Here is a 26,352-nt window from a genome sequence, read left to right as displayed (position 1 = left end):
CAAGTCCTGAAGTACTAAATGTGACTTTTCTTCTAGACTTATGGCCTTCTTTATTCATTGCACTCTCGCTTTATCCCAAAACATAGCAGGATAAAAGTGGCAGAAAATTGGTCCCAAAGTTCCCAGTGCCTGCAGAATGAATCACGATGTACAAACCCTAAGTAGGAGCTATCCTGTTGATAGCTCATAAATAAGTTTTTTAAATTATGCAATATTTAAGGGGTCTAATTCTGTTCCTTTGAGCTTTCCCCTTTGAAATAACACATTTTGATTCACTAACACTGAACAGGTTCAATCCCCTCCTTTATCCATTGTTGCCACCTGCAAAGACTCGGGAAAATATTAGATGCAGTTGAACAACTTTAATGGGAATTTTTAGGCAGATTAGGCAGGGGGAGACTGGAGAGATGTGTGGAGCTTACCTGAAATTATGCCAAAGAGACTGAAAGGTTGTTTCATTCATAGAAGGCACACTGCTGTTTTATTTTTCTTGGGGTTAGGAATTTTCTATTTCTGATTTCCTTGAGAGTTTGAGGTTTTTTTAAGATATGTACCTTTATATTTTGACAGCAAATAGGCCATTGCCTTTTAATACAGATACAACAGCTCACTGAATGTCATGATAAAAGAGTAAGTCTTACCTGATAGACTTTTCAAGAGTAATTGTTTCCTTATTAAATATACTTACTATTAATAAATTAATGCAAACAATAATTAAAATACCAGCACCCTACTGTTTGCTCAGTGAAGATGTTCTGTGAATATCCAATAGTATGATATATTTTCAAACAAGATTTTTTTAAACAAAACCCAATACCAAATCATCAAAACCACCATATTTGTAGGCTCTAGGAAGTATTTTGACATGACAATTTTTGAAATATGACAATGTTTGATAATATCAATATGCTTATTTCAATGAAGTTAACAACAGCTTTTGTCATTAACAGTACACATATTGCTTTTAAAAAACTAAATTGTAGAGAACGTGCTACAGAAATGAAAGAGGATGTAGCAGAATTTGTCAAATTTGTTTGTAGATGGGTGAGAATTTTCTGTCTTGATCAGGCCAGTCACTGGATTGTCAACAGAAGTTCAGAGGCCATAACTTCTCAGAATCACATCTCATCACTGATCTGGCTCTAGGCTCACAAAAAATAAGTACATCACATGTCTGCTTGTAAAAGCTATTTCAGGTACTCCTACCCTCCTGTTACATTTGCAGTTTGTGGAAATTGAAGAACTGTTAGCTGAAGCATGGTCACCACACCTAAGGGTCTTATACATTAAATTGTACTACCAATGACCACTCTATTTTATTCTACATTATGTTTTATTCTTGCTGGTAGGAAAGAATACCTGTGTTAGCTTTTGTTGGATTTGGGTTTGCATTTTTCATCCATCTTTAACTACTGAATAGGTACAAAATCATCTTTTCTTGCAAAATATTTTTCTCTTCAACCTTTTTAATGAAAATAGTAGCATGAAAGAGAGTACCTGCAAATGTGTCCCCGAAACATAAATCTATGTCATACATAGTTTTGCAAAATAAGAAACTTGTAACTGTCTCTTGAATTGTCACAGCAAATAAATACATAAACAATGCACAAAATGGCTGGAACAGTGTAAATTAAAGCATTACATTTATTTCTAAATCCTCTGAGCCCTCAGTTGCTAGAGATGGTAGTCGATAGGAGTAAAAAAAATTGCCTCCTTGAAATGTGCTTGGTGAACAGCAGCTTGATGATTGGCAGCACAAATAGAAGACAAACGAGAAAGCCTTCAATCTGCAGCTGATGCACAGGAAGAACATGGGGAGCTGAGTTTACAATAGAGAAAACATTACCAAGCTAATGGCACAGGCAATCGTTTGACCACCATGCATCTCTGATAGCAGCAGGGCATCCATTTTCAGTTAAGTGTTAGAGTACCTTTTTGCTTTCTCTGACCACTGCAGGGGTAAAACAACCCAGTGCGTGAAACCCACTGACTGGTAATAAATTACTATATTGGATACTTTTTGTTTTCTTTCAGCAATGACTTTACTGTGTATTCTTGCCATCATTACCAATTAAAGTGGAGCTCACGTTAGCAAGCTGTATCTAACTGTATATCAGTCCTACGCTCCAATTGCTTTGGCAAGAACCACAGGGTCAAGAGGCTCCTTTGACCTTTAGCAGCTACGTCTCTCTGACCACTCACTATTTGAAGCAATCTCGACTGAACAGATGGACACTTCTGCAGACTCTATAAAGCTTAGAATATAAAGATAAATGAAATTGTGTTTGGGGCTTCAAACTGGTTTATGAGCATAAAATATAGTTAGCAAATTCCACAAAAACCTCAGATTTCAAATATCACATCTTAAACCTATGCCACGAAAGGAACACCTCTTTATCTACTGGGAAATTGTATCTTTTGGATGTGTATTCTACATATAAAATCAAAAGCTTGATATAACTTATGTATCTACTTAGCATTAAGTCACTTCCAAATTTAGGAAGTGTAATTTACTTTGATCACTAAAAGACGAGCAAGAAGAAAAGCTAGTATAACCTTTTCCCATGACAGCACAGCAATAAGCACACGATCAAACATCATTCAGTGGAACAGTACTAAGACACAGAGTGAACACCACTCATCTATTATATGACTAGAATTTTGATGTAATAATTTAAAAAGCAAGGGCTTTAAGAAATGTAAGAAAGAGAAATGTGAAATCGGCGTCCAAGTTTTCCCTAAAAGAAACTTCAAATTCTCAAGGTCATGATTGAAGAACTGTTAACAATTAGATAGAAATATGGTCTTTCAATCCCATTTAGGTATTTGCAACTTAAAAATAATCTAAGCATTGAATGATGTCTTATTTCAGGTAAATCCTATCAGCAAAACTGCTTTCTTGAGTTCACAACCTTTTTGCTAATACACAGCGATCTTATTTTCTTGCTCTGCTGAAAGGACAAGCAATCTAGGATATGTGCAAAGATGCATTTATTCAAAAATAGTTACAAGCAGCAGGTATATAATTGAAATAGCACTTAAACATACACCATACACCATCTCTAAAATAACCTGCTGAGGAAGAAAGGATGCAAATTATTGGCTACACTTTCATCTCCACATAAAAACCATATGCACTTCCTAATCCAATATTAGCTCCTATCAGCAGTCCACAGATCACACCCTTGTCCAACTCTGCCCTCCTCCTGAGCTTCAATTTTAGGGAGCATGTGAAGAGTTTGTCACTAAGAGTATCAATGGTCTCCCAAAGTGTACAAAGAGGCCAGCCTACCCGCCAGAAAGCAATGCCAGCCTCTTGCATAGGGTAAGCATCACAGTTACAGTGTCACTATCCCAAGGTCATTAATATTCCTTACCTTCAGACACCTCACCTAGTCATAGGACAGAGGATCCTTTGATGGGGGCATTCAGAACTTTTTTCTTATTCACTTACCCTTTTATAGCTCAGTACTCACATATAAAGGACTATCTGTAACAAGCCTGGAGTCAGTAGTAGTGCCCCAGTTTGCTTTCACATGCAATTTATGCTTGACCTGAGACTTCATCATTTGGACAATGCACACTTGAACAAATGTGTCAATTCATGATGAATTTTCTTATATGAACTAGTATAAACAAGCTGTTTTGAACTTGCCTTGCATTACTTTTATTATGCTATTCATTACAACTCTGGTTGTATTACTGAGGATGCCCAGATCCTCCTACGAATCCACCTCCCATGAAGAAAAGGCTACAGTATTTTTGGAGTTCGCACCAGTGTTTATCTATCAACTTAATTGCAACATAAGTGGAGTCACCCTCTTTCCTCCCAACACTGTAATCTTTCTTTTTTCTTTTGTTAAGTCCCAGTGGAAGGCTTTACTACCCTCACAGCACTCTGAACAGCAACTGTAGCATCTCTGCTGATGCATCTGTGGCACAATGTAAGTAATTAAGCCAAGGAGTCTTCAGACTCAAGCTGTGTGATGAATAGTCTAAGCAACTGAATAAACCCTCTTTTTATCATGTATGGAAGGCCACTGTCAGGCAGATTGTAGTCCAGATGGATCTACTGGGCACAAAAATTTCAATTGTTCACCAAGAATTGCTAACACATCTATTGAATTGCTCAGTGTGGAGGTCTGGTATGAAAATTTCATGTTTCGCATATTTTGTTTTCAAGTTACCACTCTCTCTTGCTGTAACACTCATCTTAGACTTTTCTATTGGATTTAATTAAAGGGTAAAAATAAAAGTGATTCTAGAGACAAATCTTTAAAAGACATCAAAGAATAACAGGCAAGTAAAATTAATATCCTGAATATCCTTTACAACTTTTCAACACTAGGAAACAAGTCTATCCTTTCTTTTTCAGAAAAATATTTGAAGAAATGCATGACTTTTTTACAGACAACTTTTGCTTTGCTCTGGAATTTATATCTCTGGCTGTCTGGGAACATTATCAGGCAATTCTAAACACAACACTTTTGACAAAACCTTGTCTAATAATTTTCTCATAGAAAGAATATAAAAGTGAACTGTAAATCCACTCATCTCTAACATCCATTTCTGACATGGACAGTCTCAGCTGTGAAAAGTTTAGGTACAAAGAAGGAATAAGATGGTGTTTAAAATTAAGTATTATTTACACACTCAATATTCAAATACTCTGCCTACAACTTAATATATTAATTATTTTGAATGTAAAAGTAAATTTCCCAACCATATCTTTAGAAATATGTACAGCTCAGTGCTGTGCAGTAGTGAAAAATTTCCATCCTCACTCAGCACTTTAGAAAAAAAGATGGAACATCTCCAAAATTTTCTGTATCATCAACTGGACAAGAAATGCTACAGCAATCCAAAGCCACAGACTGCTGGCTCAAGATTTAGGAATTATCATATTGAACCATTTACTGGATGAATGAACATCCTAATATCTGTGAGATATAATGCTGAACATAGAGATACTGCCAACAGGACCTTTGCAGAAGCTTGAGAATATTGCTTTGTCCTAAGAAGGAGTGATGTATATAAAAATTAAGTTAGCAATATATATCTGAGTGCTGACTCCAACTGAAACAACATTTTCCCTGGGCTGTTCTGAGTGCATTTCCCATCTTGAATTATAAGAGTCCCACCCAGAAAATTTACCTACTTAAAAGTTCTAGATCAAATCATAAGCAAGTGACTTTCTACTAAAGAAAAAGAACCAATACCCAAAAAATCCTATGTATTCTAGAAAGTGCCATTCTTGAGATTTTAAGAATAGGCAAGCTGGATTTTCTTCACATCCTTTAGCATTCTGAGATGCATCAGGCTGGCAGCTAAGTTTCTGTACCCATAGATTTCATACTGTTCTTTCCTTGCAAGCTGTTCAGTCTTTCTGCAGAGGCTTCCAAAATAACAGGTTTTGGAAACAAACATTCTCAAGCGTCTGCTCTCCTAATTCATCCTTTCCCATAAGTATTGCAAGAACCAAACCTGACTACTGGAATAAATTAGAGTATTAATATACCAAAAAATATATGAAGACAATAGACGTATAACCACTGCTGTTGCTTTGTTTGTTTGAAATCAAACCACAGGTTAGCCAAGGATTTTATTTCTGCTCTATAACTGAGATAAGAGTTTCAATTAGCTATCAGAAGGAAGCTAGCAGATAAGTCTTTCTTTTACAGCATAAGGTTTGTTTGCTGCAATTCCCATTTCTAAGTTGCATGTAAGATGTTGATGCACTTCTGAAAAAGTCGCTGCCTTTATTTTAAAATAGATGTGTGAGGAGGAAACCTAGCAAAAAGTCTCACACTGAATTCACTCTGAATTCTTGCTAGTATTTTTCTTCACTAAAATAATACTAATTGAACTATAAGAGGCCAGGGAATTAATGTTTAGAATAGAAAAAGTGATTATCAGAACTGTAAAGATTCCACCATATCAATAAAATTAATAATGAAGAATTTAAAAAACACCATTGAACAACATGGAAATATAAAGGTTAAAACGAAGATAATGTGATTTATTTTAGAATTAGGCAGAGCACTTGGAAGGAAAACCAATTAGGTTGATCTACAGAGCAAGTCACACCTTTTAGACTACAAAAGTAGTAAAGGTAAAATCCAAGATAGGAAAACTCAAAGTGTGTGTAGCTCCAGACCTAAAAGAAACAGTCCTAAGTGGCAAATATGACATCATGAACACCAATTCCATAAGAGAGAATTATAAGTATAAATCCATAACCAAAATGTAATCTTTGCTAAAGATTCCAAGAGACAGAAGGGAATTGCAGCATGGCAGAGGTATAGGAAAAGAAAAAGACAGCAATAGTTAGGTTAATAACTATAAATAAATCATCCTTCAACATGAAATACTTCACAAGGACTGTTGATATTGACCTTAGATCTATTTCTAGTAGGATACTATAGCAGCCTCTTTAGCTTTATCATACAGTGCCAGTAGCTGTCTAGGAAGGGAAAGAAGTTTTAATTCAGTCACTTTCCATATAGTCAGAGAGTAGAAAAGAATCAGTGTCAGAAGCACTGAAATAAGTAGTTAAGACTTATTATTAGATTTATGACGCCCTGTGTTAATTGCTATCTACACGTGTAAAATTAAAATGTGCTACAATATCACAATGGCAACTTTTTGGTTTCATTTTGCTTTGAAGCAATCAATGGAGAAAACACATATCATCAAAATTCTTGACTTGGTGTGCCAATTTAAAAACTACAGTAACTTCCATAAAAGATGGCATGTGGTCAAAGCTATCAATATCCCTCAGGATCATGGTTCTTTTTAACTGCTCCCCATTTAATCTCATAACTCCCAAGTTATTACTTCACTGTAGTTATGTTGCTACCGTGGTCCCTTGATAAAATACTTCATTGTAAAATTTCACAGGAAATGTAGTACTAAAATATTTTGCAACTCAATTTCAGAGAAAAAAAACCACCTGTATATATTGAGTTCTTTTTTCTTCACTCATTTTCCTATTATGCTGATTTAATAAACTACTAAATATAGGTAGTTTCAGGAAAAAAAACCCAACAAAACCCTTGCAGCATCAATGTGCTGTTACTAACTTTAGGGAGAAATACTCTACTACTTTCTATTTTGCTTTGTCCTTAATAATCCACATAAGTCACCAAGACCTGTAATTCCCCATAATAATGCTCTAAATATTATAAAAGGAAAGAAATTAAAGGAATCCATGTCTGTGACACCATTGTTTATGGTACCACTCCTGATTTCCTATTTGCTAAGTATTATTTTGTATTTGTGCTTGTATCTTATTTCCATTTTTCTATCAATTTTTCCATCAGTAAGATTTAACTAGCAGTGATTTTCCAGACTTCCAATAACAATTTTATTTTCAAATTGCTTCCCTTGCTATACTAAAACAAATAGCTGCTATTATCCTACAGTCTTCATTTGCCTCTTACTTATTATGTGCAGCAACAAAGGAGATATTTCTTTTATTATTTGTAACTTCTGGACATTCTTGCCTTTACATATTCTTGTTCAGAGCAGAATATGTATACTACTATGGAAGCGGATATCAAGTTCCAAAGGACTCCTATTACAACATATTTTAAGAAATGCTGAATTAATATATCAAAAAATACATATACAAGTCCACATACAAATGAATGTTTCTCTCCCCCATCTTTGCCTTATCTCATATGCACAGTAAAACAATCTCTTTTCTAATTTAGATTTTCAGTAGTATAATTTATGAGTTCAAGCTTCAGCACCCATTGCACAGATTCTATCATCTTCTTTTCCCTCCACTGTTTTTACCCAGACCATTCTAATTACTGAAATCACTAGAAACATTAGTGCATCATTAACACAGGCTTATATACAAAATATTGAAGCTGAAAAGGTAGGAAACTTTCCAACATGAAGGGTTTCTGGAACATCAGGAAAACAATTCCCAGACACATCCACCTTTTTATGTGCATCAATGAAATCTTCATATGATGCACTGGAGCATTTCAAATTTTTTTTTTTAAATCAGTTTTTCACAGAGCTCCAATTTTCAAGCAGAACTATGACTTAAAGCTATAATGAGAGCTAGTTCCATATGAACACCATAAGCACAGTCTAGTGTGTATTCTGTTGTAATTAAGAGCAGTGATTCAATACCTATTGCTACTGGCTGGGTATCATAGCAACCTTGTGTCACTGAATACTGCTGGAAAACTGTTCAGCACTAGCAAGACCATGCTTCAGGAAAATCTACAATGGCACTACAGATTGTCAACATCTGTGGGGGTTGTTACAGGGAGAGCAACAAAGAAACCTGCTTTAAAAAACCCTATACTTAGAAAATTGACAGGGATTCTACAGTAGCAGTACAAAAAGAAAAAAAAAACAACAGAGGAAGGAAAGAACATTTTTTTTTGTCATTAGTTACACAACTTATGCACCCACATCCTAACATCTACCCCTATAAATAGAGTTGCAATAATGCTGCATCATCACATCGTTTATGTATATCCACAAAGCACTGCCTTTTACTTTTTAACTAAACACAAGCATCATTCACCACCAACATTAATCTGGAAAGAAAACAGCCTTACTTTCAAAATAATATTTAAACTTTCACAAATGAACTCTAGATAGTCTTGTATAAATCTGAAAAAAAAAAAAAGAGAAAACAGGTTACTATGAACAAGAACCCAATATTGATTTTTCTGCGGTGCAGTAAAGCATCTCCATTCTATTTGGCTGCTGTCAAAGCCACTCTTTAACAGCTGGAGTCAAATTGCACTATTTACAGCAAGAGCCCTTGTCAAGTGGACCATAAGTATTCTAACAATACACTATTCAAATGGCACTTTGCCACACAAATTGCTGACTTGATGAATACCCTATGTCAATGACTAAGGCCAATATAAAAGTTTCATTTTTATGAGAGGTTTTACATTCACATATTAAGTAAAGCTTTCTTGAAGAACTATTAAGCTATATATTTTGGGTCTTTTGACATTAAAAATAATTAAAATCTGTTTAAATATATCAAGGGGATTTGACAACATTAATATGGATCTTGTGTTAACTGCATTTGTCACAGTCATCTGTTATTGGTACTCCCACTGGCACGTGCAGCACAATAAAAGAATTAAAATGGTCAAAACACCATGAAATCAAAACATTCTGCTTTTGTATCCGTGATTTACATGACGGCAAAAGTTTTGAAAGAAAGCCTTTGGAGCTGGACTACTATGTAAGGATATATATAGTTTTTAGGATGGAGGAAAGACAGACCATTATTTTGAAAACTTTCTTTCATCTTAAATATAATATGAAGGATAAAACAATTTAATAATGGCAAGAATAAATGCTGAATTTTACTTGCAATCTTCATGTGGATCACTCCTTGTACAAAAGGATCACTCTCAATTACAATACCAACAGGACAGAATAGCTACCCGCTCATTTTTCCTGTCACATAAATCTTCTGAAATTGAGTTCCTTAATATATGCTAAAATTGATGATGGGGTTTTTTGATAGAAAAGTTATTAACAATTTAGTATGTTGTTAAATTTCTAATACACAATTTGCTAAGGAAGGAAATTGATAATGAAACACTCATTCTATATTAAAACCCTCTAATAATTGTGATATTTTTACATGTGTAAGAATTATATGTTTTAATTAATAGGGGATGGAATGTTGAAGTCTGATAACCACAGTCCTCTCACTAATTAAATGGGATCTGAATTTCTAGAATATTTCAAGATGCTAAAATACAATGATACAAAAGAGTCAAGAGTAATTTTTTGAAAAACCTAACAAAAATTTTTCTGCACAAAACTTAAGAAAAACAGCAGACTTCATAACAAGCCATCAATTTAGCAATAACAGAACAGTGTTAAAAAAGCTGCAGAGTTCCACACTCCTTTTGTGTAGCCAGCACTGGGCTTCTGTAATAGCATTAAGGGGACTTCCATTGTTATGTTTTTCCCAGGTTTAGCTACACTAAATACATTTAGGCTCCAACTTCTCCCACACCAATCTACAGAACCCTCTCCAATGCAGATGCAAGTGGGAAGAAGTTCTAAATGTACTGGACAGCACATGTTTGATGGATGAAAAGTGTTTTCCCAAATACAGAATTTAATTTATTATGAATTTAGACAAACCTAACAAGTCTGTAGTGACAAAAAAGAACATGAAACTAACAAAAGAAATTTTGACATAAGAAGTCTAAGAGACATCAGTAGTATTCTTAATAAGTTTACATTTGGACGAGAATATTAGTGAGAAATATTTAAACATGACAATAGAATATTATTTTGATAAATCAGAGTTGACAAGATGTATATCAAATCGAGCACTACAAATCTCATGCTACATTTCCATGGTTTCTTGTTGTGATATTTCTGCCAATTTAAGATCATAATTCCCAAAGCATGTTAAACTCCACATTTTAAAGTTTACAAAAAACTCTTCCCATATTCCATAATCAGCACATTTTCTTTCCTCCCACCTTGTTAAATCCATGCAATTTTCAATTTAATAGACATACCTAAAACTACTTACCAAAGAACTACCAAAACTTTTTTTCTTTTGTTCCCATTTAAGAAGGCAAGAAGAAACTATTCCTTTTAACAAACTAACAGGGAGATCAGATTCTGTGTCAATGGCCAACTAGTGCACCATCTGCCCCACAACATGCTCAGCAGGATTACGCGCTAATAAGACTTTTCAGAAAATGGGATCAAAAAGAACTTTAGAAATCAGACTAAGGTTAGTAAAAGGTCAAAGAAAAATATTAAGAGTTAAACTACAATCATTAGAAACTCAATGTTATACGTAAATTTGAAAATACAATGAAGAAAAGAACATAAAATTCTGAGTGAGGACTTGGATCAAGCTGTACTTTATCAGTTTTGTAATACCTGCTACTTCATCTCCTATAATTAATAAAGCCACAAAAAAGGCCAGAGACCATTCTGAAGGTTGGTTCCATGTGTGATTGAGGGAAAGCATTTTTTACTCTCAATACTTGTGGTAAAATACCTTCCATGTACATTGAGGGTTGAGGAATAGCAGACATGACTTCTGTTTATTGCAGAGAACAGAATTCCCAAAACCTATTAATTAACAAGTGGTAAGCAAGAACAAACTACATAAAAGCCCTATCCTTAAGATATACCTTAATCAAGACTTCAGTGAATATATTATCTCCTGGTGCATAAATAGGGTTTAATAAAATAGGTTTGTACCATTTTTTCCCTACATGAAAAAGGCAATATCCATCTCATTGAATTTGAGATAGTATTAGAGACAGTTATAAAAACCAGTTTTAACATTAGCAAATACTATATTAATTTTTAAATATCCACAAATAACTGATAAAAGTATAGATTTATCTAGGCCACAAGAAAATACAATGACTATTACATTTTTAATCTTCTCATTATTTGATACCTCAATACTCATTTTCTCAGTTTTAACATCACACTAACGCTACTTTAAGCATATTATTTCCTTCTATTACTTATTCAAAACAAAAAGAAGGAGCACAGCTTCTCCATCAGTCTCAATTAGTTGGTTTAATGATTTTGGTAGGAAGATATTTCTACATAAAGAATCTCTCCCTGGCCAAATCTTTCCTGAAGATGATCATACTTTCTTGCAGTGCAGTACCTCACATGAGTACTGATTTAATCACACCAATAAAAAAAATAAGGCACTTGCAGTGTATTCTGTGATGATGCTAAGAGAAAACACACACCCAATAAAAACTATCTCTGAATGACAAGAGGGATCTTTGGTGTCATTAGAAGAGCAATAAGAGAAAGACCAACAGCATGGGATCTCTGTGTGCTTGTTCTCAAGACACACACATTTGAATGGGTGTAAGGTGTATTCAGCTGCTCTCAGGGTACTACTGACAGGTGCAGTCACAAGCTAGAGGCATGAGGAAACAGGATCTAACTACAGGTAATAAGGGCTGAGAAAATCCTTTTGAGATTAGCTACTAATGACCTTGCATAAGGCACTCTGCCAATTTTCCTCATTTATCTATGAAATGGGGTTGAAGGCATAAAAACTGGGCCAGCCAGAAGAAGCCTTTATAAACTTAAAACCAAGCAACTATCCCATTTACTCATCAGTGGGTGACAGAGCAAAGAATCGGAATCACCACTAATTGCTCTGCAAAAATGCTCTACTCTTCACTCTTACCTTATCTGAAGACTTCTCTGTATGAGCAGGATAAGGGCCTATGCCATGCTTGTATGAGCTGCAGTGTTTGTACCCAGAATTCTTGTTTCGTTTTGACTCCTGAGACACGGGAAGTAGAGCACCTGCCACTAAGTATTCTGAATCTTCAATAGCAGTAAGAATTGCTCTTGCTGTGTCACCAGTTTCATGCCGTTCCAATGTGCCTAGAGAAACACAACAGAAGTTGTAACTTTTTCAATGAGCTGTACTATCACATCTCTATCATAGTATTAATATAGTACACAACATGTGAGCAAAAAAAAAAATCACAAAATATTTACAGATGAAGCAAATTACTCCTTTTTAAAATTAAAAATGTATTATACACTATTACTATAAAAAAATAAAGCTTAATTTCTAAAGAAATCACTACAGCAAGGAACTTTGTCTCAGACCACAAGCAGCTCCAGATATTTTGTATGTTTGGAGTGAGATGCGGTTTTCAAAGGGAGCCAAAAATATTCCTAAAAATATCACCTGCCTTAACAATTCAAAACAGAAATTTGTTTTCTCCTCACAAACCCCTCACAGAGCGTCTATGTCATTAACAGTGTAAACAACAACACATTTATGTAATATTTTAGTGCTGTCCTCTAGTGTTCTGGATTACAAATAGCAAGAGATAGCTCAATTTTTTTTCATTCCATTCCTAAAAGTTGTCAGACATAAAGAAGGTTTATACATGAATATCTATGTGGCTTAGTCATCAGGGATATATGAATGTGATGTTTCATAGACTATTTCATCACTTGTGTGACTTTCTGAAATCTAAATCCTCTAGATGTTATACCCAGTTATATTTAGTAAAAATTTTATCCAGTAATTTTAGTAATACTATTTCAACTATAAGTAACATTAAAAATATCAAAACTGAGCTTAAATGTACTTGAAATGAGCTACTATTATATACTACACATTTCCTATAGGAATTAAAAGAAATTGCTGAAATAGCATGTTTCCTATAAATATCAGAGATAAAATACATCTGAAGGGTTTTTCAAGTATTAAATATCAGCTATAAAATGAAATGTTTTTCCCTTAAGTTTGAATTCTTTCTACCCTCAAGTAATACAACATGAATTTCCCCTTTCACTGCTACAAGAAAAAAAATGTGTAACATTGAAGTTCTATCAGTAACACCTGCTAAAAATATTGGACTGGGATTGAGGGATCTCATACAATAAGTGTTTGTGTGTATATGTGTGTATAAAATCTCTTTATCTGAAATTATTTCTCTGAAACTCATCCATTTCTTTTCACTGCAGTATCACCTCTACTACTCATACAACAAAGTCGCTGAATTCAGAGCAGAAGAAAACAGGGCACCTGATTCTCTGTCCCCTATAAAAATCAGTTGGACACCACAGATGACTGTAATATTACACTGAAAGAAATAAGAATCAGCCCCAATTGTTTTTAATGTGCCATTTTCTTAATTCTTCCCCAGGACTTGAAGCCAGTGCCAGGGACCACTACAGAGCAGGATAGTTTCTGAAAGGAAAGTAAGTTCCCCAAAAGGTCTTCATAGTTAGACTGTCTACAGAGCTCCCAGCACTGACATTTCAGGAACAAAAGACCATGTATACAGATGCCTACAAAGGATGATTGTACAGTTCACGTTGGACATGAGCAAATATTCTTAAAAGCACTACAGCACTGGCAAAGTGAAGTTCGGAAATAATACAGTCACGCAGCTAATATTATTTTGGCTTAATATATGTAAAGTAGCCTTTCAAACTTCAAACATGCCACAGAATTATGTGAATTATTCAGAGCACAACATGAGCAAAATTCAAATAAATAATTGTTCTTCCTACTTTTAAGTGAAGGGGCTGAAGCTTTCTCTACCCCTTCTGTGGCAAGTCCACTACACAATGAATATACACACATACATCAAACCTTGTTTTCTCTAACACTTTTTTCAGTGCAATTCACTGCTGGAGTCCTCAATATTATCATAATATCTCTGTGAAATTACCAGGTATCATGTTCCTTTTAAGAAAAATAAGTTTTTAATAAATCCAAGACTTCTGGGGGCATGGTATGAAATTTCAACAACCTGACCATGCATAGCCTTTGGTATTACACAGAACTTCCAAACATATCTCGGTAGCACCAGATGCAAATGAGTGCTTCAGCAGCAGTCATTCCCTAGAGTCAGACCATTCTATGGGATAATCTAGTGGATATAAAATAGAATATAATTTAGTGAAGGCTATCATACTACAGACAGACTTGGGTTATTTTCCGTATATCAGAGGTTTTTTTTCCGGCAACAGCTTCAGAGGCAATTTTTCAACTTCTGGTTGAAGAAAAAAATTTCAGTTGACAGAAAAAGAAACATACCAGAAGTAGTAAAAGGTACAGAAAATCTGACAGCAGAATTTAACCTTGGGAGGCAATGGCCTGAATGGAATATACAGGTATTCTCAATGTACATTAACGCAAAGTCATGTTTTATGAATTTAACACACATTTTCTTTTAAACAGATGACAGATATGCTCCTATATATTATAGACTTACCAGATGCAAAGTGAGAAGCCACCAACAGGTTGTTGGGTTACTGAACATTTCTGCTGCTAACAAACTTCTCTAAGTGCATCAGAACAATACCATTGCAAGCATACCATTTTCAAGTAGTTAGGAGAAGAGAAAATTAACATATTATCAACTGAAAAAAGCCATTTTGGGTTTACACTAATCAAGAAACAGGGCTTGGCTTCTCACATAGAGAACCTACAATTGTTTTGGTTTTTAATTTTCATTTTTAATACCCATTTATAGAGAGGAGCATTAAATAGAAAATGCCCTGGACAACAAGCTTATTTTCTTATTAGCAACATTATGACAACCTAAAATCAATTGGAAAAACTCCTGTTACATCTTTAAATTATTTATATATCTCTCATAACAGCTATCTCAAATCCTGTTTAAGTAGCACCTTCCAGAAGTTGTCTAGTTTCTTAAAAAATCCTTTCTTGCATATACTACCCAATCCTGTTCCCTATTATTAACATTTGTATGTACAGGTTTGTGTGCACAGCTGGAGCTGCAACAAAATGGCATGAAGTGCATAGGAAAATGTGATCGTGAAAGTGTTATTTATATTATATGCTTAACTTTACTCTTTTGACTAGCCCAAAACACTAATTTACAGAGCAAATAGTTGGCAGAGACAAAATGAAGAAAGACTTATATTCTGTGATGCCTGAATACACCTGAGAACAAACAGAGGATGAGGGGAAAGATTTAGAAACCTGTATATATGACAAAGACTTTCTGACCGCTGCAAACAGGCAAAATAATACTGAGGCAGGGTGCTTATTGTTCAGAAACTGTCATTTTTTAGGAATATGCTAAAAGGAAAATAAAAAAGAGTAAGAAAAGACAAAGCTTGTAGATGAGAGTACAGGAAGAAGGGCAGAAATAAAATTCATTCTCAAACCTGAAGTATTTAAATATGAATAAGCCTAAAGGATTTCGATTGAAGAGCATAAAAAAAACAATGGATGAACAGGAAGAGATAGGGGTGTCTATACAGCAGCAACACCACTGCTATGACCCCCTACTATACATACAAAATACAGGAAAAGAAAGTCTTTATCTCTCTAAAGCTGTGACCATGGCAACCAAGTCTCAGGAACAGACAAGAGTGGAGTATTTCACTCTCCTGGGCAGCTCTGGACCACCAGATGTGACTGGCTAGAGACTGCTACAACATCTTATTCTTCCTGTGGACCAAGTACTACAAATTGTGTCTCTTGGTGTTAGTGCTGTCCATACAGTTCTCTGGGTTCTGCATACTGAAGGAGGCATTTTTACTGAAGAGGTCACGCAAATCTTCCTGCCTCAAGACGAGGCATTCTCTGCCATCACATGACCTGTCATATCATCAGGCTCCAGTGCTCTCTGTGTTTGCTGTCACAGCTAAAGTATCGAAAATCCTCAATATTGCACTGCTGCTGTGACCTAGTAACTCAGATGACTCTTACAGCATACCAGTGCTCTGTGCATGAGAAATTATTTCAGAATTGATTTTATTTAAAAACAGCATGTGGTCAAGAACAAATCCTTTTCTTTACTAGTAAGTCAAAACAGAAAACCCAGCATTCAAAACAAATACTATCTGTAACATTAGTTGGTTTATTTTCTGTTAAGATCATTTGTTCTATAAATACCTATTTCACCTGAAAAAACCCCTCCCAACACATTTCCTTCTGTGATGGTAGAGTAAGGCATATAGAAATTTTATGTTCCTTGCTACAAAAATGCTTGAATTTTACAATACTACAATCTTGCTCCAAGACAGTAGGCAAGCACTTTGCTTGAAAAATTTCTCCTTATTGCTAGTGCTATCATTCCAATATCAATTGGCTCAAAAGAGATGGAATAAACATTGCATTAAGAATATATATTCCAAGCAATACCAAGACAAAAGTAAATGCCATCTAGCAAATAGAAATGGGATAGATTACACAAAATCCAGCCAAATAATCTAATATTTTTAAAGCTATTTTACTTTAAGGATGAGATTAAAAATGGAGATGTGTCTTTGCAGATCTTCCTTCCTCATTTTTGCATTTGGAAGATTTCTGATACGTCCAGCTCTGTGTTATTGACATTTTTCTGAATACACACTTTCAGAAGAGCATTAGCAAACTACTGTCAATATCCTTCAGCTGAAAAAAAGCAATGAACATCAACACAAAGAAAACCACTGATATATAATGTTAGTTTATATATGTGGTAAAAAGAGCAATTCCCCAATACAGCCAGTCCTTATGTCAGGATTTCTGATGCAGGCACAAGACCCCAAAAGTAAGGACACTCCCCTGTTCTCTCCCTGAGTCCATCTGAACTATTCCAAACAGTAAAGGACAATGATACTTTGAATGAATTGTTAAGACACAATATATGTGCTAAACTGGGCTGAATGGAAAAAGTTTCCAACTCTGAAATTGGAAGGTATGCAAGTCGTTTCCATCTACTCCTTTTTCACAAACAAAGATGGAATGAGAATCTGTCCCTTAGTGTCTGGAATGAAACCCCTCCCTGGCAGGCACTCTTCTGACTGCACTGGATCATAGCAGTTTTCAGTTACACTTCTTATATATACACACACATATAAAATCTTATTTATTAATAATAAGAATGAAGATAAATTGTCAACTGGAAAGAACAGCTACATACAGCTAAATTCCATACAAGTGCCACCAAGTATACATAAATTACAAAAACATACATGGATATGCATACATATAAATATACAGATACACTCATGTATACTGGCAAGAGTGAGGCATTCTCAGCTTCTGCAAACTGAGAAGAAGATGACACTGTCTGTTTTTTTTTTTTTACCCTGAGTGTTTCCCAAGCTCCACTACCCTTTATTATGCTACATCAATAAGTATTTACTGAACGATGACTCAAATTTAGAGAGCTATGAAATATTCAAGTACAAGCTACAGACTGACCCGAGGCTTACACATATAAAATATAAGATGCAATAAAAATAAGACAAAACATTAGTTAAGTTTTACCTTAAGACTGACAAATTAAATTAAAAAAAGCCCCAAACCCAAATGTTAAATTCCACAAGGCATATATATTAATTTTAAAATCTTATTTTGAGATTTGCAGATCTTTAGGCTATGCAAAATTCATTTAAAAAGAAACAAGAAGGTAGTGACTGCTATGACTTTGACCCTACATCATGGCCTCCAGCAGACGAAACACAACCACAGGATTTATCAGTGAGGCCACAATCACCCACTCAGATCTAATTCTGACCAATGACCTGAAGAGAAAAAGAGAAAAATGGGGAGACAGGGAAAATGAAAAAGATATCAAAAGAGACTCTAAATCACTAAATTTTACAAGGACAAAAAGTCACAAAAAAGTAATTATTCTTGGTTCTCCAATTATCTAGGCATAAATCTAAGTAATGACCAAATTTACTCTGATTGAGTTAAGATTCATTAAAACTCTACAACTTATTTTATCACAGCCACCTCATGAAATCTAAGCTTTAACTTTCTAAGCAGTTTAATCCCCGATTTCTAGGATGGGAAAAACTATATGATGTATTAAATAAAGGTCTACTTAGAAAAAAAAAAGCCAACCAAACAACCCAAACCCCACCCCTCATATTCTTCAGCTCATGTGATACTTGCTGTTTACTACAGGTTTATAATTCTCATTGTTGGCACCAATTATAAAAAATATTACAGCATATATAACTATTTAAAATTATCTTTAAACAGTGTTTGAAAACCTTCCAGCGTGGTTGACCATCAATATGATCAAAGGCTTGATCCATAACATCATATCTGCAGAATAATTTCATTTTCTCTATGGCAAGTGCACTTCTGAAACAGCAGAGGTTTTATGCAGCATTTAAGTTTATCGATGTGGCATAAACACAACAAGAATTATTTTCAGAGTATTTCTGAACTCTTCTATTTTTCATAAGGTTTTTTATGATCATAGAGATGGATTTGACTAATGTTAGACACTGCATATTTTATTAGGTCTGAGAAACTCATTAAAAGGCTGGTTTATTTTATTGATACCTGTGTAGCTTTTAAATGCTTGAGGTAAAATATTCTATGATTGACAGCTATCTTAAGGTGGTATGATTTTTTTTCTTTCTCAGCAGAAATGTCTCAAGCCATTAATCATTCTTGTTAAAGTCATCAAACACAAGTGTTTCAGAAAAACTTCATGCCTTAAAGTATGGACTCAAAGCTGAACATTCACCTTCTGTGAACTGAACCTCCAAGCCAATGCCTTGCTCCCACCTCAGTGACAGCACTGCTTGAAGCACTGCTGCTTTTCCTGCCTGCTCAAGGACGAGAGGTCCATGCAGAACATTCCACATGGTGACAAAGAGTCTCCTTACAGTGAACGGACTTACCTCTACCAAAAACCCTGAGATAAAATACATCAGTATCACCCTGATACTACATTTGCAAAATCAAGTAGAAATAGCAAAGAAAACCTCTGAATTAAGGTAGCAGGTACTTCTATGTATATCTTTGGTACACTCAATACATTGAAAAATGAGGGGTTTAAAATTACATACCAGCTAGAGTGTTCTCAGAATAATTCTATATAAAACTGTCATTCTTAGGATTTCTGGTTTGTTTAGATGCAGATGTTAGAAGCCAAGACAACTGTAACAATTCTGCACTTAGTCAGAAAATGGCAGAACCATTGTTACCAAGCACTCAGATACTGTGATAACAGACATGTCAAAATACAAGGAAAAGTATTTTATTCAGAAAATTATTCAGGTAGAGCACAAATAGGTAAAGTGATACACAAATAGTGTGGATAAAACAAAATGCTGCATATTTGGTTATTGTCTATAACTTATTGATGAGTTTTGACCTTTTCTAATAAGGATTGTAAGCAGAGTTAGTTTTGACTATTCAGGAGATCTGACCTCATAAAAATATTTTTAAGCATATGTTTCAATTTTTTTTCGGAGCTAGTAACATGTAAGAAAGCTCTAAAAATTTGCACTCCCTGGGGGAGTATGAAAAAACCACAACACAGCCAGTGTAAAGCTAAAAATGTAGGATGAGAGCTGAACAATAAATTGAACTTTTATTAAGTGATGTTATTCTACCTTTAAACTCAAACTAAACATATCCTTAATAAAACAGAGAGGCTTGCAAGGCAAAATAAAGTAACAAGAAATCAGTAAATTATTAATTCTGCAAGTATGATGAATTCAAGGAATAAATGCACTCTAAACTCATACTAATTGAAAAACAATTTATCACTGATAAATGAAGATTATTAACTCTGAGCAAGGAATATTGCTATTTAAGTCCCACCCATTCATTCCTCACTCTTAATACACATTGGATCTAAAGGCAGCTTGGTAGACATGTTGCCATATGCTGTACACAGCAAGTAAAACCACCCTTTCATCCTTTTATTACTGTATTTTGTTGTAATGATATTTACTTTTCTAAAAAAGCAAAGATACCAACTGGTTAGGAAAATTTAAAAGCAATACAGATAACAGCTAATTTCCTTATTGAAGGGGTTTTCAAGTGGTGGTTATTGGAAGAAATATTCTGCACTTTAATTAGAATAAAATTTGTTATTGATTTTCATATTTGTCTTCTAGCACACAAGTTTGGAGAATATCCTGTACACATACCATATTAATATTCCAAATGTATGATTAGATCAATATTCATTGTCATGGAAAGATATTCCACTGTAATGGAAAGTTACCATATCCATATATTAAAATTTAGGTAAAATACATTAAATTACACAGATATTATTCCATGGCCTCTGTGCTGTTTTCTATATCACTACCCACATGCAGGTGCAATATCAACATTTAAACTTAGAATCATTTCACTTTACTCTGTAAATCAAGGGAATTAAGGATATAAATAAATTTATCTAATTCTAGACGTGTAAGAGCAACAGGCAGTTATCTTTCTCTTTTTTATCTCCCACCTTTTTTAGACTTGTCTTTAGTCAGTGGGGAAGAGATACATACTTAAATTACACTTGAAGTCAACTATACTCCTGGTATTTACCATTTCAGCATAAGCTATGCTGAAAGCCTATTTATTTAGAATATATGTAGACAATTGTACTCAGAAACTTCCCAGTGATCATGTAAAATAAGGTCATCTTTGTAAATCTCATGAAAAGAGAGTACAACAAGTTGTATACAAAGTAGCACTAGTTTAGAGTTTAACCTAGGACACAAAGTTTCTTCTGCCTCAGCCTCAAAGTGATAATTATGAAAGCATCTTGAAACAAACATTTTCAGGTCCTTTGGAATGCTTTCTGTACAAGTGTGTCAACCTCTGTCAACAGGAAACTGCACAATGAAATCTTCCATCTGCTCTAGGGATCATCCTATTAATTACCTGATGGAAGAACCATTCTAGAACCATTCAAAGTGGTGCTAAGTCTCTTAAACTTTTCTAAAGTCACCTGTCAAATTCAACAGAACTATTGCTGACTCTACAACAGTGTAAATACTGAAATATTCATAGAAATTTCTTAATCCACAGCCTGCAATTCTATACAGACTGGCTGTTTTCCCAACTATCCATTACTTTAGCACAGGAACACTGTTCAGATGCATTTTTTAAACTGCAAACAGTGATATATGAGTCTGACACAATACTCCACTGACTTTAACTTAGAGGCAAAGCTCAAGTCATGAAGTTAACTGCATAGCCAGAAGACATATAAACACTATTTGACTGTAGAAGCAATAAAAGCTATCTTATGTCCCTTCCTATAGCAGAACTCAAGCACGAGGCTACTGCTCGGATTTTATCCTATTTAACTGAGCTAGGGAATATGTTCAGAGGTAACTGTGTAGGCAAGTGGGACTATGTGTGGTTGCCCATTTATTTGCCAACAGATGAAATCCTAATGAAAGGTGCTGTGTTCCTGCAGAAGTGCCTCAGTGATGCTGTGGCATCTCTGTCACACATCTGAACAATGCTTTGTCTGTCTGAGTGCCACTGAAGTATCTACATAGCTCTTGATCTAGGTCAGGCCAATTTCAAGGATCAACGCCATGACCTCTTGTGTTCTGCTGCAATACAGATGTAATTCAACATTAAAGCAACTACAGTATATCCTACTGGGCTTTCTCAGGTATTGACCCTAGATGGCACCTTTTAGTCAGCAATGCATAACAGGAGCACCAACAAAAAAGATTTGTTAATTGCTACTGTAGAGCAAATAAGAGTATCTTTTCCTGTGGTGAGGTGGTGACCGTTGCACTCATTCTTCTGTGATACTCATAACAAAAAACACACTTTTAGCCATCTGTACCCTTGTCTGAATATGTAATATGCATGAGCAGTGGTATCAATTTTATTTCCTCTTTAATCTTGAAACAGGCAATGGTTTTATGAGTGAAGGAAGGACAGGTCAAATATACTCTGATTTTTCCTGTTTTGTCTAAAGCAAACAGTGTAGATAGTGTGTTGTAATAACCTGTAAAATAAATTGTGGTCTCAGGGCTCAGTTAGTAAAATTGGGTTTTGATACAGTTTTATCATGCTGTGAATTTCAGCAGCTCTGGACTCAATGCATCTTCCTCCTCTCAGGACACACAGCTCTGAATTGCCTGGACATTCTTAGTGTCTAATAACATTATAACCCCTAATAGTCCTGTCTGTCCAAGCTCAAATAAGTACATTTATTACCCATATGAATCAGCATTGCATTCTCAAATCACCTGGGAATTTACAGTTTAACCTGAAAACACTCTAGTTTTGCTGTCTACACAGTCATGAACTTTGCAATTATCTTCTACTGTTAACTGACTAGCAATTAAATAAAAGTATCTCAGATCATGAATTTTTGGAATAAATAATAATTTTGTATTCCAAATTGGGACAGTTTAGACTGAAATCATCAGTCCTTTTAATAAGTTTGATTTTTACTTATAGCTCCCAGGTGAATTCTACTCAATTCACTGCCATGTCAGCTAAACCCCTGATCAGCAGGATGGGACTTAAGCCATTCTATTTTACTAGTGGCATACCTTGAACTGTAAGAATTTTTTTTTCTTGCTTATACAAACACTGAAACTTTCCCATTCACATAATCAATGTGTTCACATTTCTACTAATGTTTTTGCCTTCTATAAATAACACCATGTGACAGAAAAACATTCAGGAAAGTGACCAAAACATCAAAACAAACAGGATGACCCCTTTGTGTTATTACCTGTTTCAATTTCCCAAATGTAAACTGAATTGTCTTCACATCCAACAATCAGCACATTCTCAAGAGGGTCAAATTTTATCTTCTTCACAGGAAACAGATGCTTTCTAGCATGTAAGAGACATTCTCTCTTCTGGAGGTGTAGAATTGCTACTGAGTGGTCGCTGCACACACAGCACACTATACTCTGGTCTCTTAACTGCAAAACAGAAAACTCCACTTTCAACACTGTAACCACTGTAATTCATAAGCACATCATTTTAGCAGGCCTACGAAGAGTATTCCACTGATTTCCTTCCCAGAACGTACTCATTTTAGAAAATTATATTTTATGTCAGCCAACATCTTCAACTTGTTTTCAGCAAGTGTTGACTATACAACTCATTTTGTGTTGACTACACAACTGATTTCCTGACAGGAAAACATACCTTCATCTTTGTTTTTCCAGTATTTTAACTACAGTAATTTTAATTCCATTTATTCACAATATTTAGCATACCAAAGCAGTGATTATATAACCAACTACACAGTAGCAGTTGTCCTAGAAGAGAAAGTAGTAAAAAAATTACCTTAAACCAAACTGGTGTTCATGTAATATAAAATTATATCAGGTCTAAAAAGCCAAGAGTAATGTATTTCTAACAAAAAAACTAAGTTACAAATTCATTTCACACTCTATGGATCTGATACTGTAAAACCTTCCCTTCCTGCAAGTAATTTTTGGTGACACACAGAGGAATATCCCCACAGAACAATTCAGCTCTGTAAACAAGACAAACACAAGCCAGGCAGGCATTAAATCCTACTCAGTTTTCAGAATAAAGATGAAAAGGAGTCTTACAAATGTTAAAAACTTATTATTGCAAACAATTTTTTTTACTATTTTATTTTGGCATGTAAGTGGACTGCAAGTCGTTAATAAGTATCAAATCTGTCTTTGCAGGCTTTGTAAGAGGAAAAATGGAAATCCCAGCTTCACAGAATATATAGTTCAAAAGTTACATCGAACATTCAGTAAATTTCCACCTAAACTTAACTCTAGAATTTAATTAATTAGAACACAATTTTAAATTATTCTAAATATCATAAAATGCAAAAAACATACACACAAAGGACCAAAAAGATGTGTCAGGAACCAAAATAAAGTATATATCTTTTGGAACAATAGAGAAGATTAAAATAGTATGTTCAAGCTCCTAGCCTCACTGAGTAATTTTTTTTAAATTTCAGGAGGAGTTAATCAGATTGACATAAGTTAATAATCATGATAATAAAAATGGTGAATAGAATGTTAAGAGCTTCAATTTAATATATTACAAACTCAAAAACGTAACTCCCTGCAATTAAAAGCAACTTTCAAAGACAACAATTAAATTAAGGTAAATTAAGCATAAAGTGGCGTGGGTAAAGTACAGCTAGATAATGTTTTATTTTCTCTTGTATATAAATATATACATATTTTATGCTTTTACTTACTCTGTAGTGTTCTGGGGATCGCAAGAGCTCTGTCACTGCACCAGACTGCAGATTAAACTGCTGTAGGATGCCTCCAGTAAATAAATCCCAGCAGATCACAACAGAATCCTGGCCCCCTGATAACAGCCAGCTGGGATCAAATCTTACTGATTTGTCATGTGGATAAAGTAAGCAAGTGACTCTGCTACTGTGACCATTCAGAACCTTATAAGGTAGATTATCTGAAACAAGATTACACATTATTTTCGCTGTTTAAGTCTAGGAGTTTCATGTTTTACAGCACATTTCCTGAAAGTCAGGATAAATATAACCAGCCTTTATATAGTGTCAAAGAATTTTGGACCTGTTTGTAAAAGATAGAACAAAGGTCTGCACTCTGAGCTTCAGTACTGAGATGTACCCTTTATGTTCCCTTCAGTGGAATGATCTTTTAGAGAGCAAATCAAATAGGAAACTGCCTATACAGTGATATGCCACACATCTCACTTCTAGGGGCTATCCAATCCCATAGCCATGCCCAGATTCCCACTACTGGAAAGCACCTTGTTAGTACTAAGCTGTGATCCAATAGATCAGCTATGGAAGGAAAGATCATCATAAACATCCATTTCCCTCATCTCATTCCAGCCCTACTTTTCAGAGAATTTTTACAAAGGTCACTAGAAGTGATGCCAGAATTATGAAGTCTTCTGTGTTTGACCGAGATGAATCTGAACTAATTGTTAAAACTTACCTTCAAGAAAAGATATGTTTTCTAAAAGTCTTGCTCTTGCAGTTTCTAAACCTAATGTCACAAAAATTTTCCCATTTTCACATCCACATACAAGCTTATCAAGACCAGGTATGTACACAGAGGAACTGACAACTGTGCTTCCAAATCCATCTTCAGATCCACAAAGTTGATCAATAATGCCCTCTGACATGGAATGATGTTTATCAAAATTATCCTGAAGAGTCCACATGGTTGTAATTGGGATCTCTAGAAGGTGGGGCAAGACAGTATTTTGTTTATGCAAAACAAAGTATAAAAAGTCAAAGTAAACAAAACACACCTTTTCATCTCTTGATCACTTCCCTTAACTTATTCTTTCTGCAGTCCAGGGTTGGACAGTTAGCAGTTGCTATTCCTCCTAACTACAAGCAATCACCACACAATGAATAAATGAGCACCACTTTTCAGCATGAAAAGTTTTTATGAGAATTTTGATTTTCAGTAAAATTGACTCCAAGAGATAAGGAAAAATACGGTAGTAAGGTGCCAGAAGTGCCAAACCTTTTGGAGAACCATCAAACGTTGACACAGGAACATCAGGAACATGCCACAAAGTGATCCGTCCTGAAGCTTCACCAGAAAAAAGAACCTTGTAGAAAGGCTCCTTTCTTTCATTCATGAAGCCCATGACAAAAGGAAGACTCTGTGAAAAGGAACAGTAAGTCAATACTCAGAAAGGAAACAGATAAAATAATGCAATAATTAATTGTAAATGTGAAGGGTTTTTTTTTTTTTCATCAAAAGCTGTAAAAATACAGAACAAGCCACAGTTGTTTCCTTATCTGCCACTAAATCCTGCTCAGACCAAGTCTACTCTGCCTGGTATGAACCTCTCAAGGATCACCCCTGCTTTGCAAGTATCCTTGGCTAAACCCACATCCCAAATGGAAACGTAGACTTAGAGGTCTCCCTGGGTTTATAGATTCACCAACATAAGGACCAAGATCAGGCTGAAAAAACAATGCAGTAAAATATTGATAATTTTTGCATCAAAACAAATCCACTAAAGCTTCAGTCATGTCAAGCTTGCAAGTCATCACAGTTCGCATGACTACAAATAATGAAAGGTAAGAATTATGCTTTTACACAGGTAATAGCCCATAACACCATCATTCAGTCTTGAGGTGG

At 34.9% G+C, this 26,352-nt stretch overlaps 1 protein-coding gene across 4 annotated transcripts in view; it reads right to left on the bottom strand.

The window, feature by feature from the left end:
• WDR72 (WD repeat domain 72) overlaps nt 1–26,352 on the bottom strand; it is a 102,699-nt gene that overhangs the window by 54,662 nt on the left and 21,685 nt on the right. For all 4 annotated transcript variants that reach the window (XM_039723591.1, XM_039723589.1, XM_039723590.1 and 1 more), the window contains 5 exons: nt 25,726–25,867; nt 25,186–25,431; nt 24,453–24,673; nt 22,980–23,175; nt 12,203–12,405 (listed from right to left, as the gene is read on the bottom strand). In XM_039723591.1, the coding sequence (XP_039579525.1) occupies nt 12,203–12,405; nt 22,980–23,175; nt 24,453–24,673; nt 25,186–25,431; nt 25,726–25,867 (1,008 nt within the window). The remainder of the gene's footprint in view (nt 1–12,202; nt 12,406–22,979; nt 23,176–24,452; nt 24,674–25,185; nt 25,432–25,725; nt 25,868–26,352) is intronic.

The sequence above is a fragment of the Passer montanus genome, unplaced genomic scaffold (genome assembly GCF_014805655.1).
Source record: "Passer montanus isolate IOZ18808 unplaced genomic scaffold, ASM1480565v1 scaffold5, whole genome shotgun sequence".
Classification (NCBI taxonomy): Eukaryota; Metazoa; Chordata; class Aves; order Passeriformes; family Passeridae; genus Passer; species Passer montanus.
Note: the sequence above shows the minus strand (reverse complement) of the source record. Positions and strands in the feature narration are given on the sequence as shown.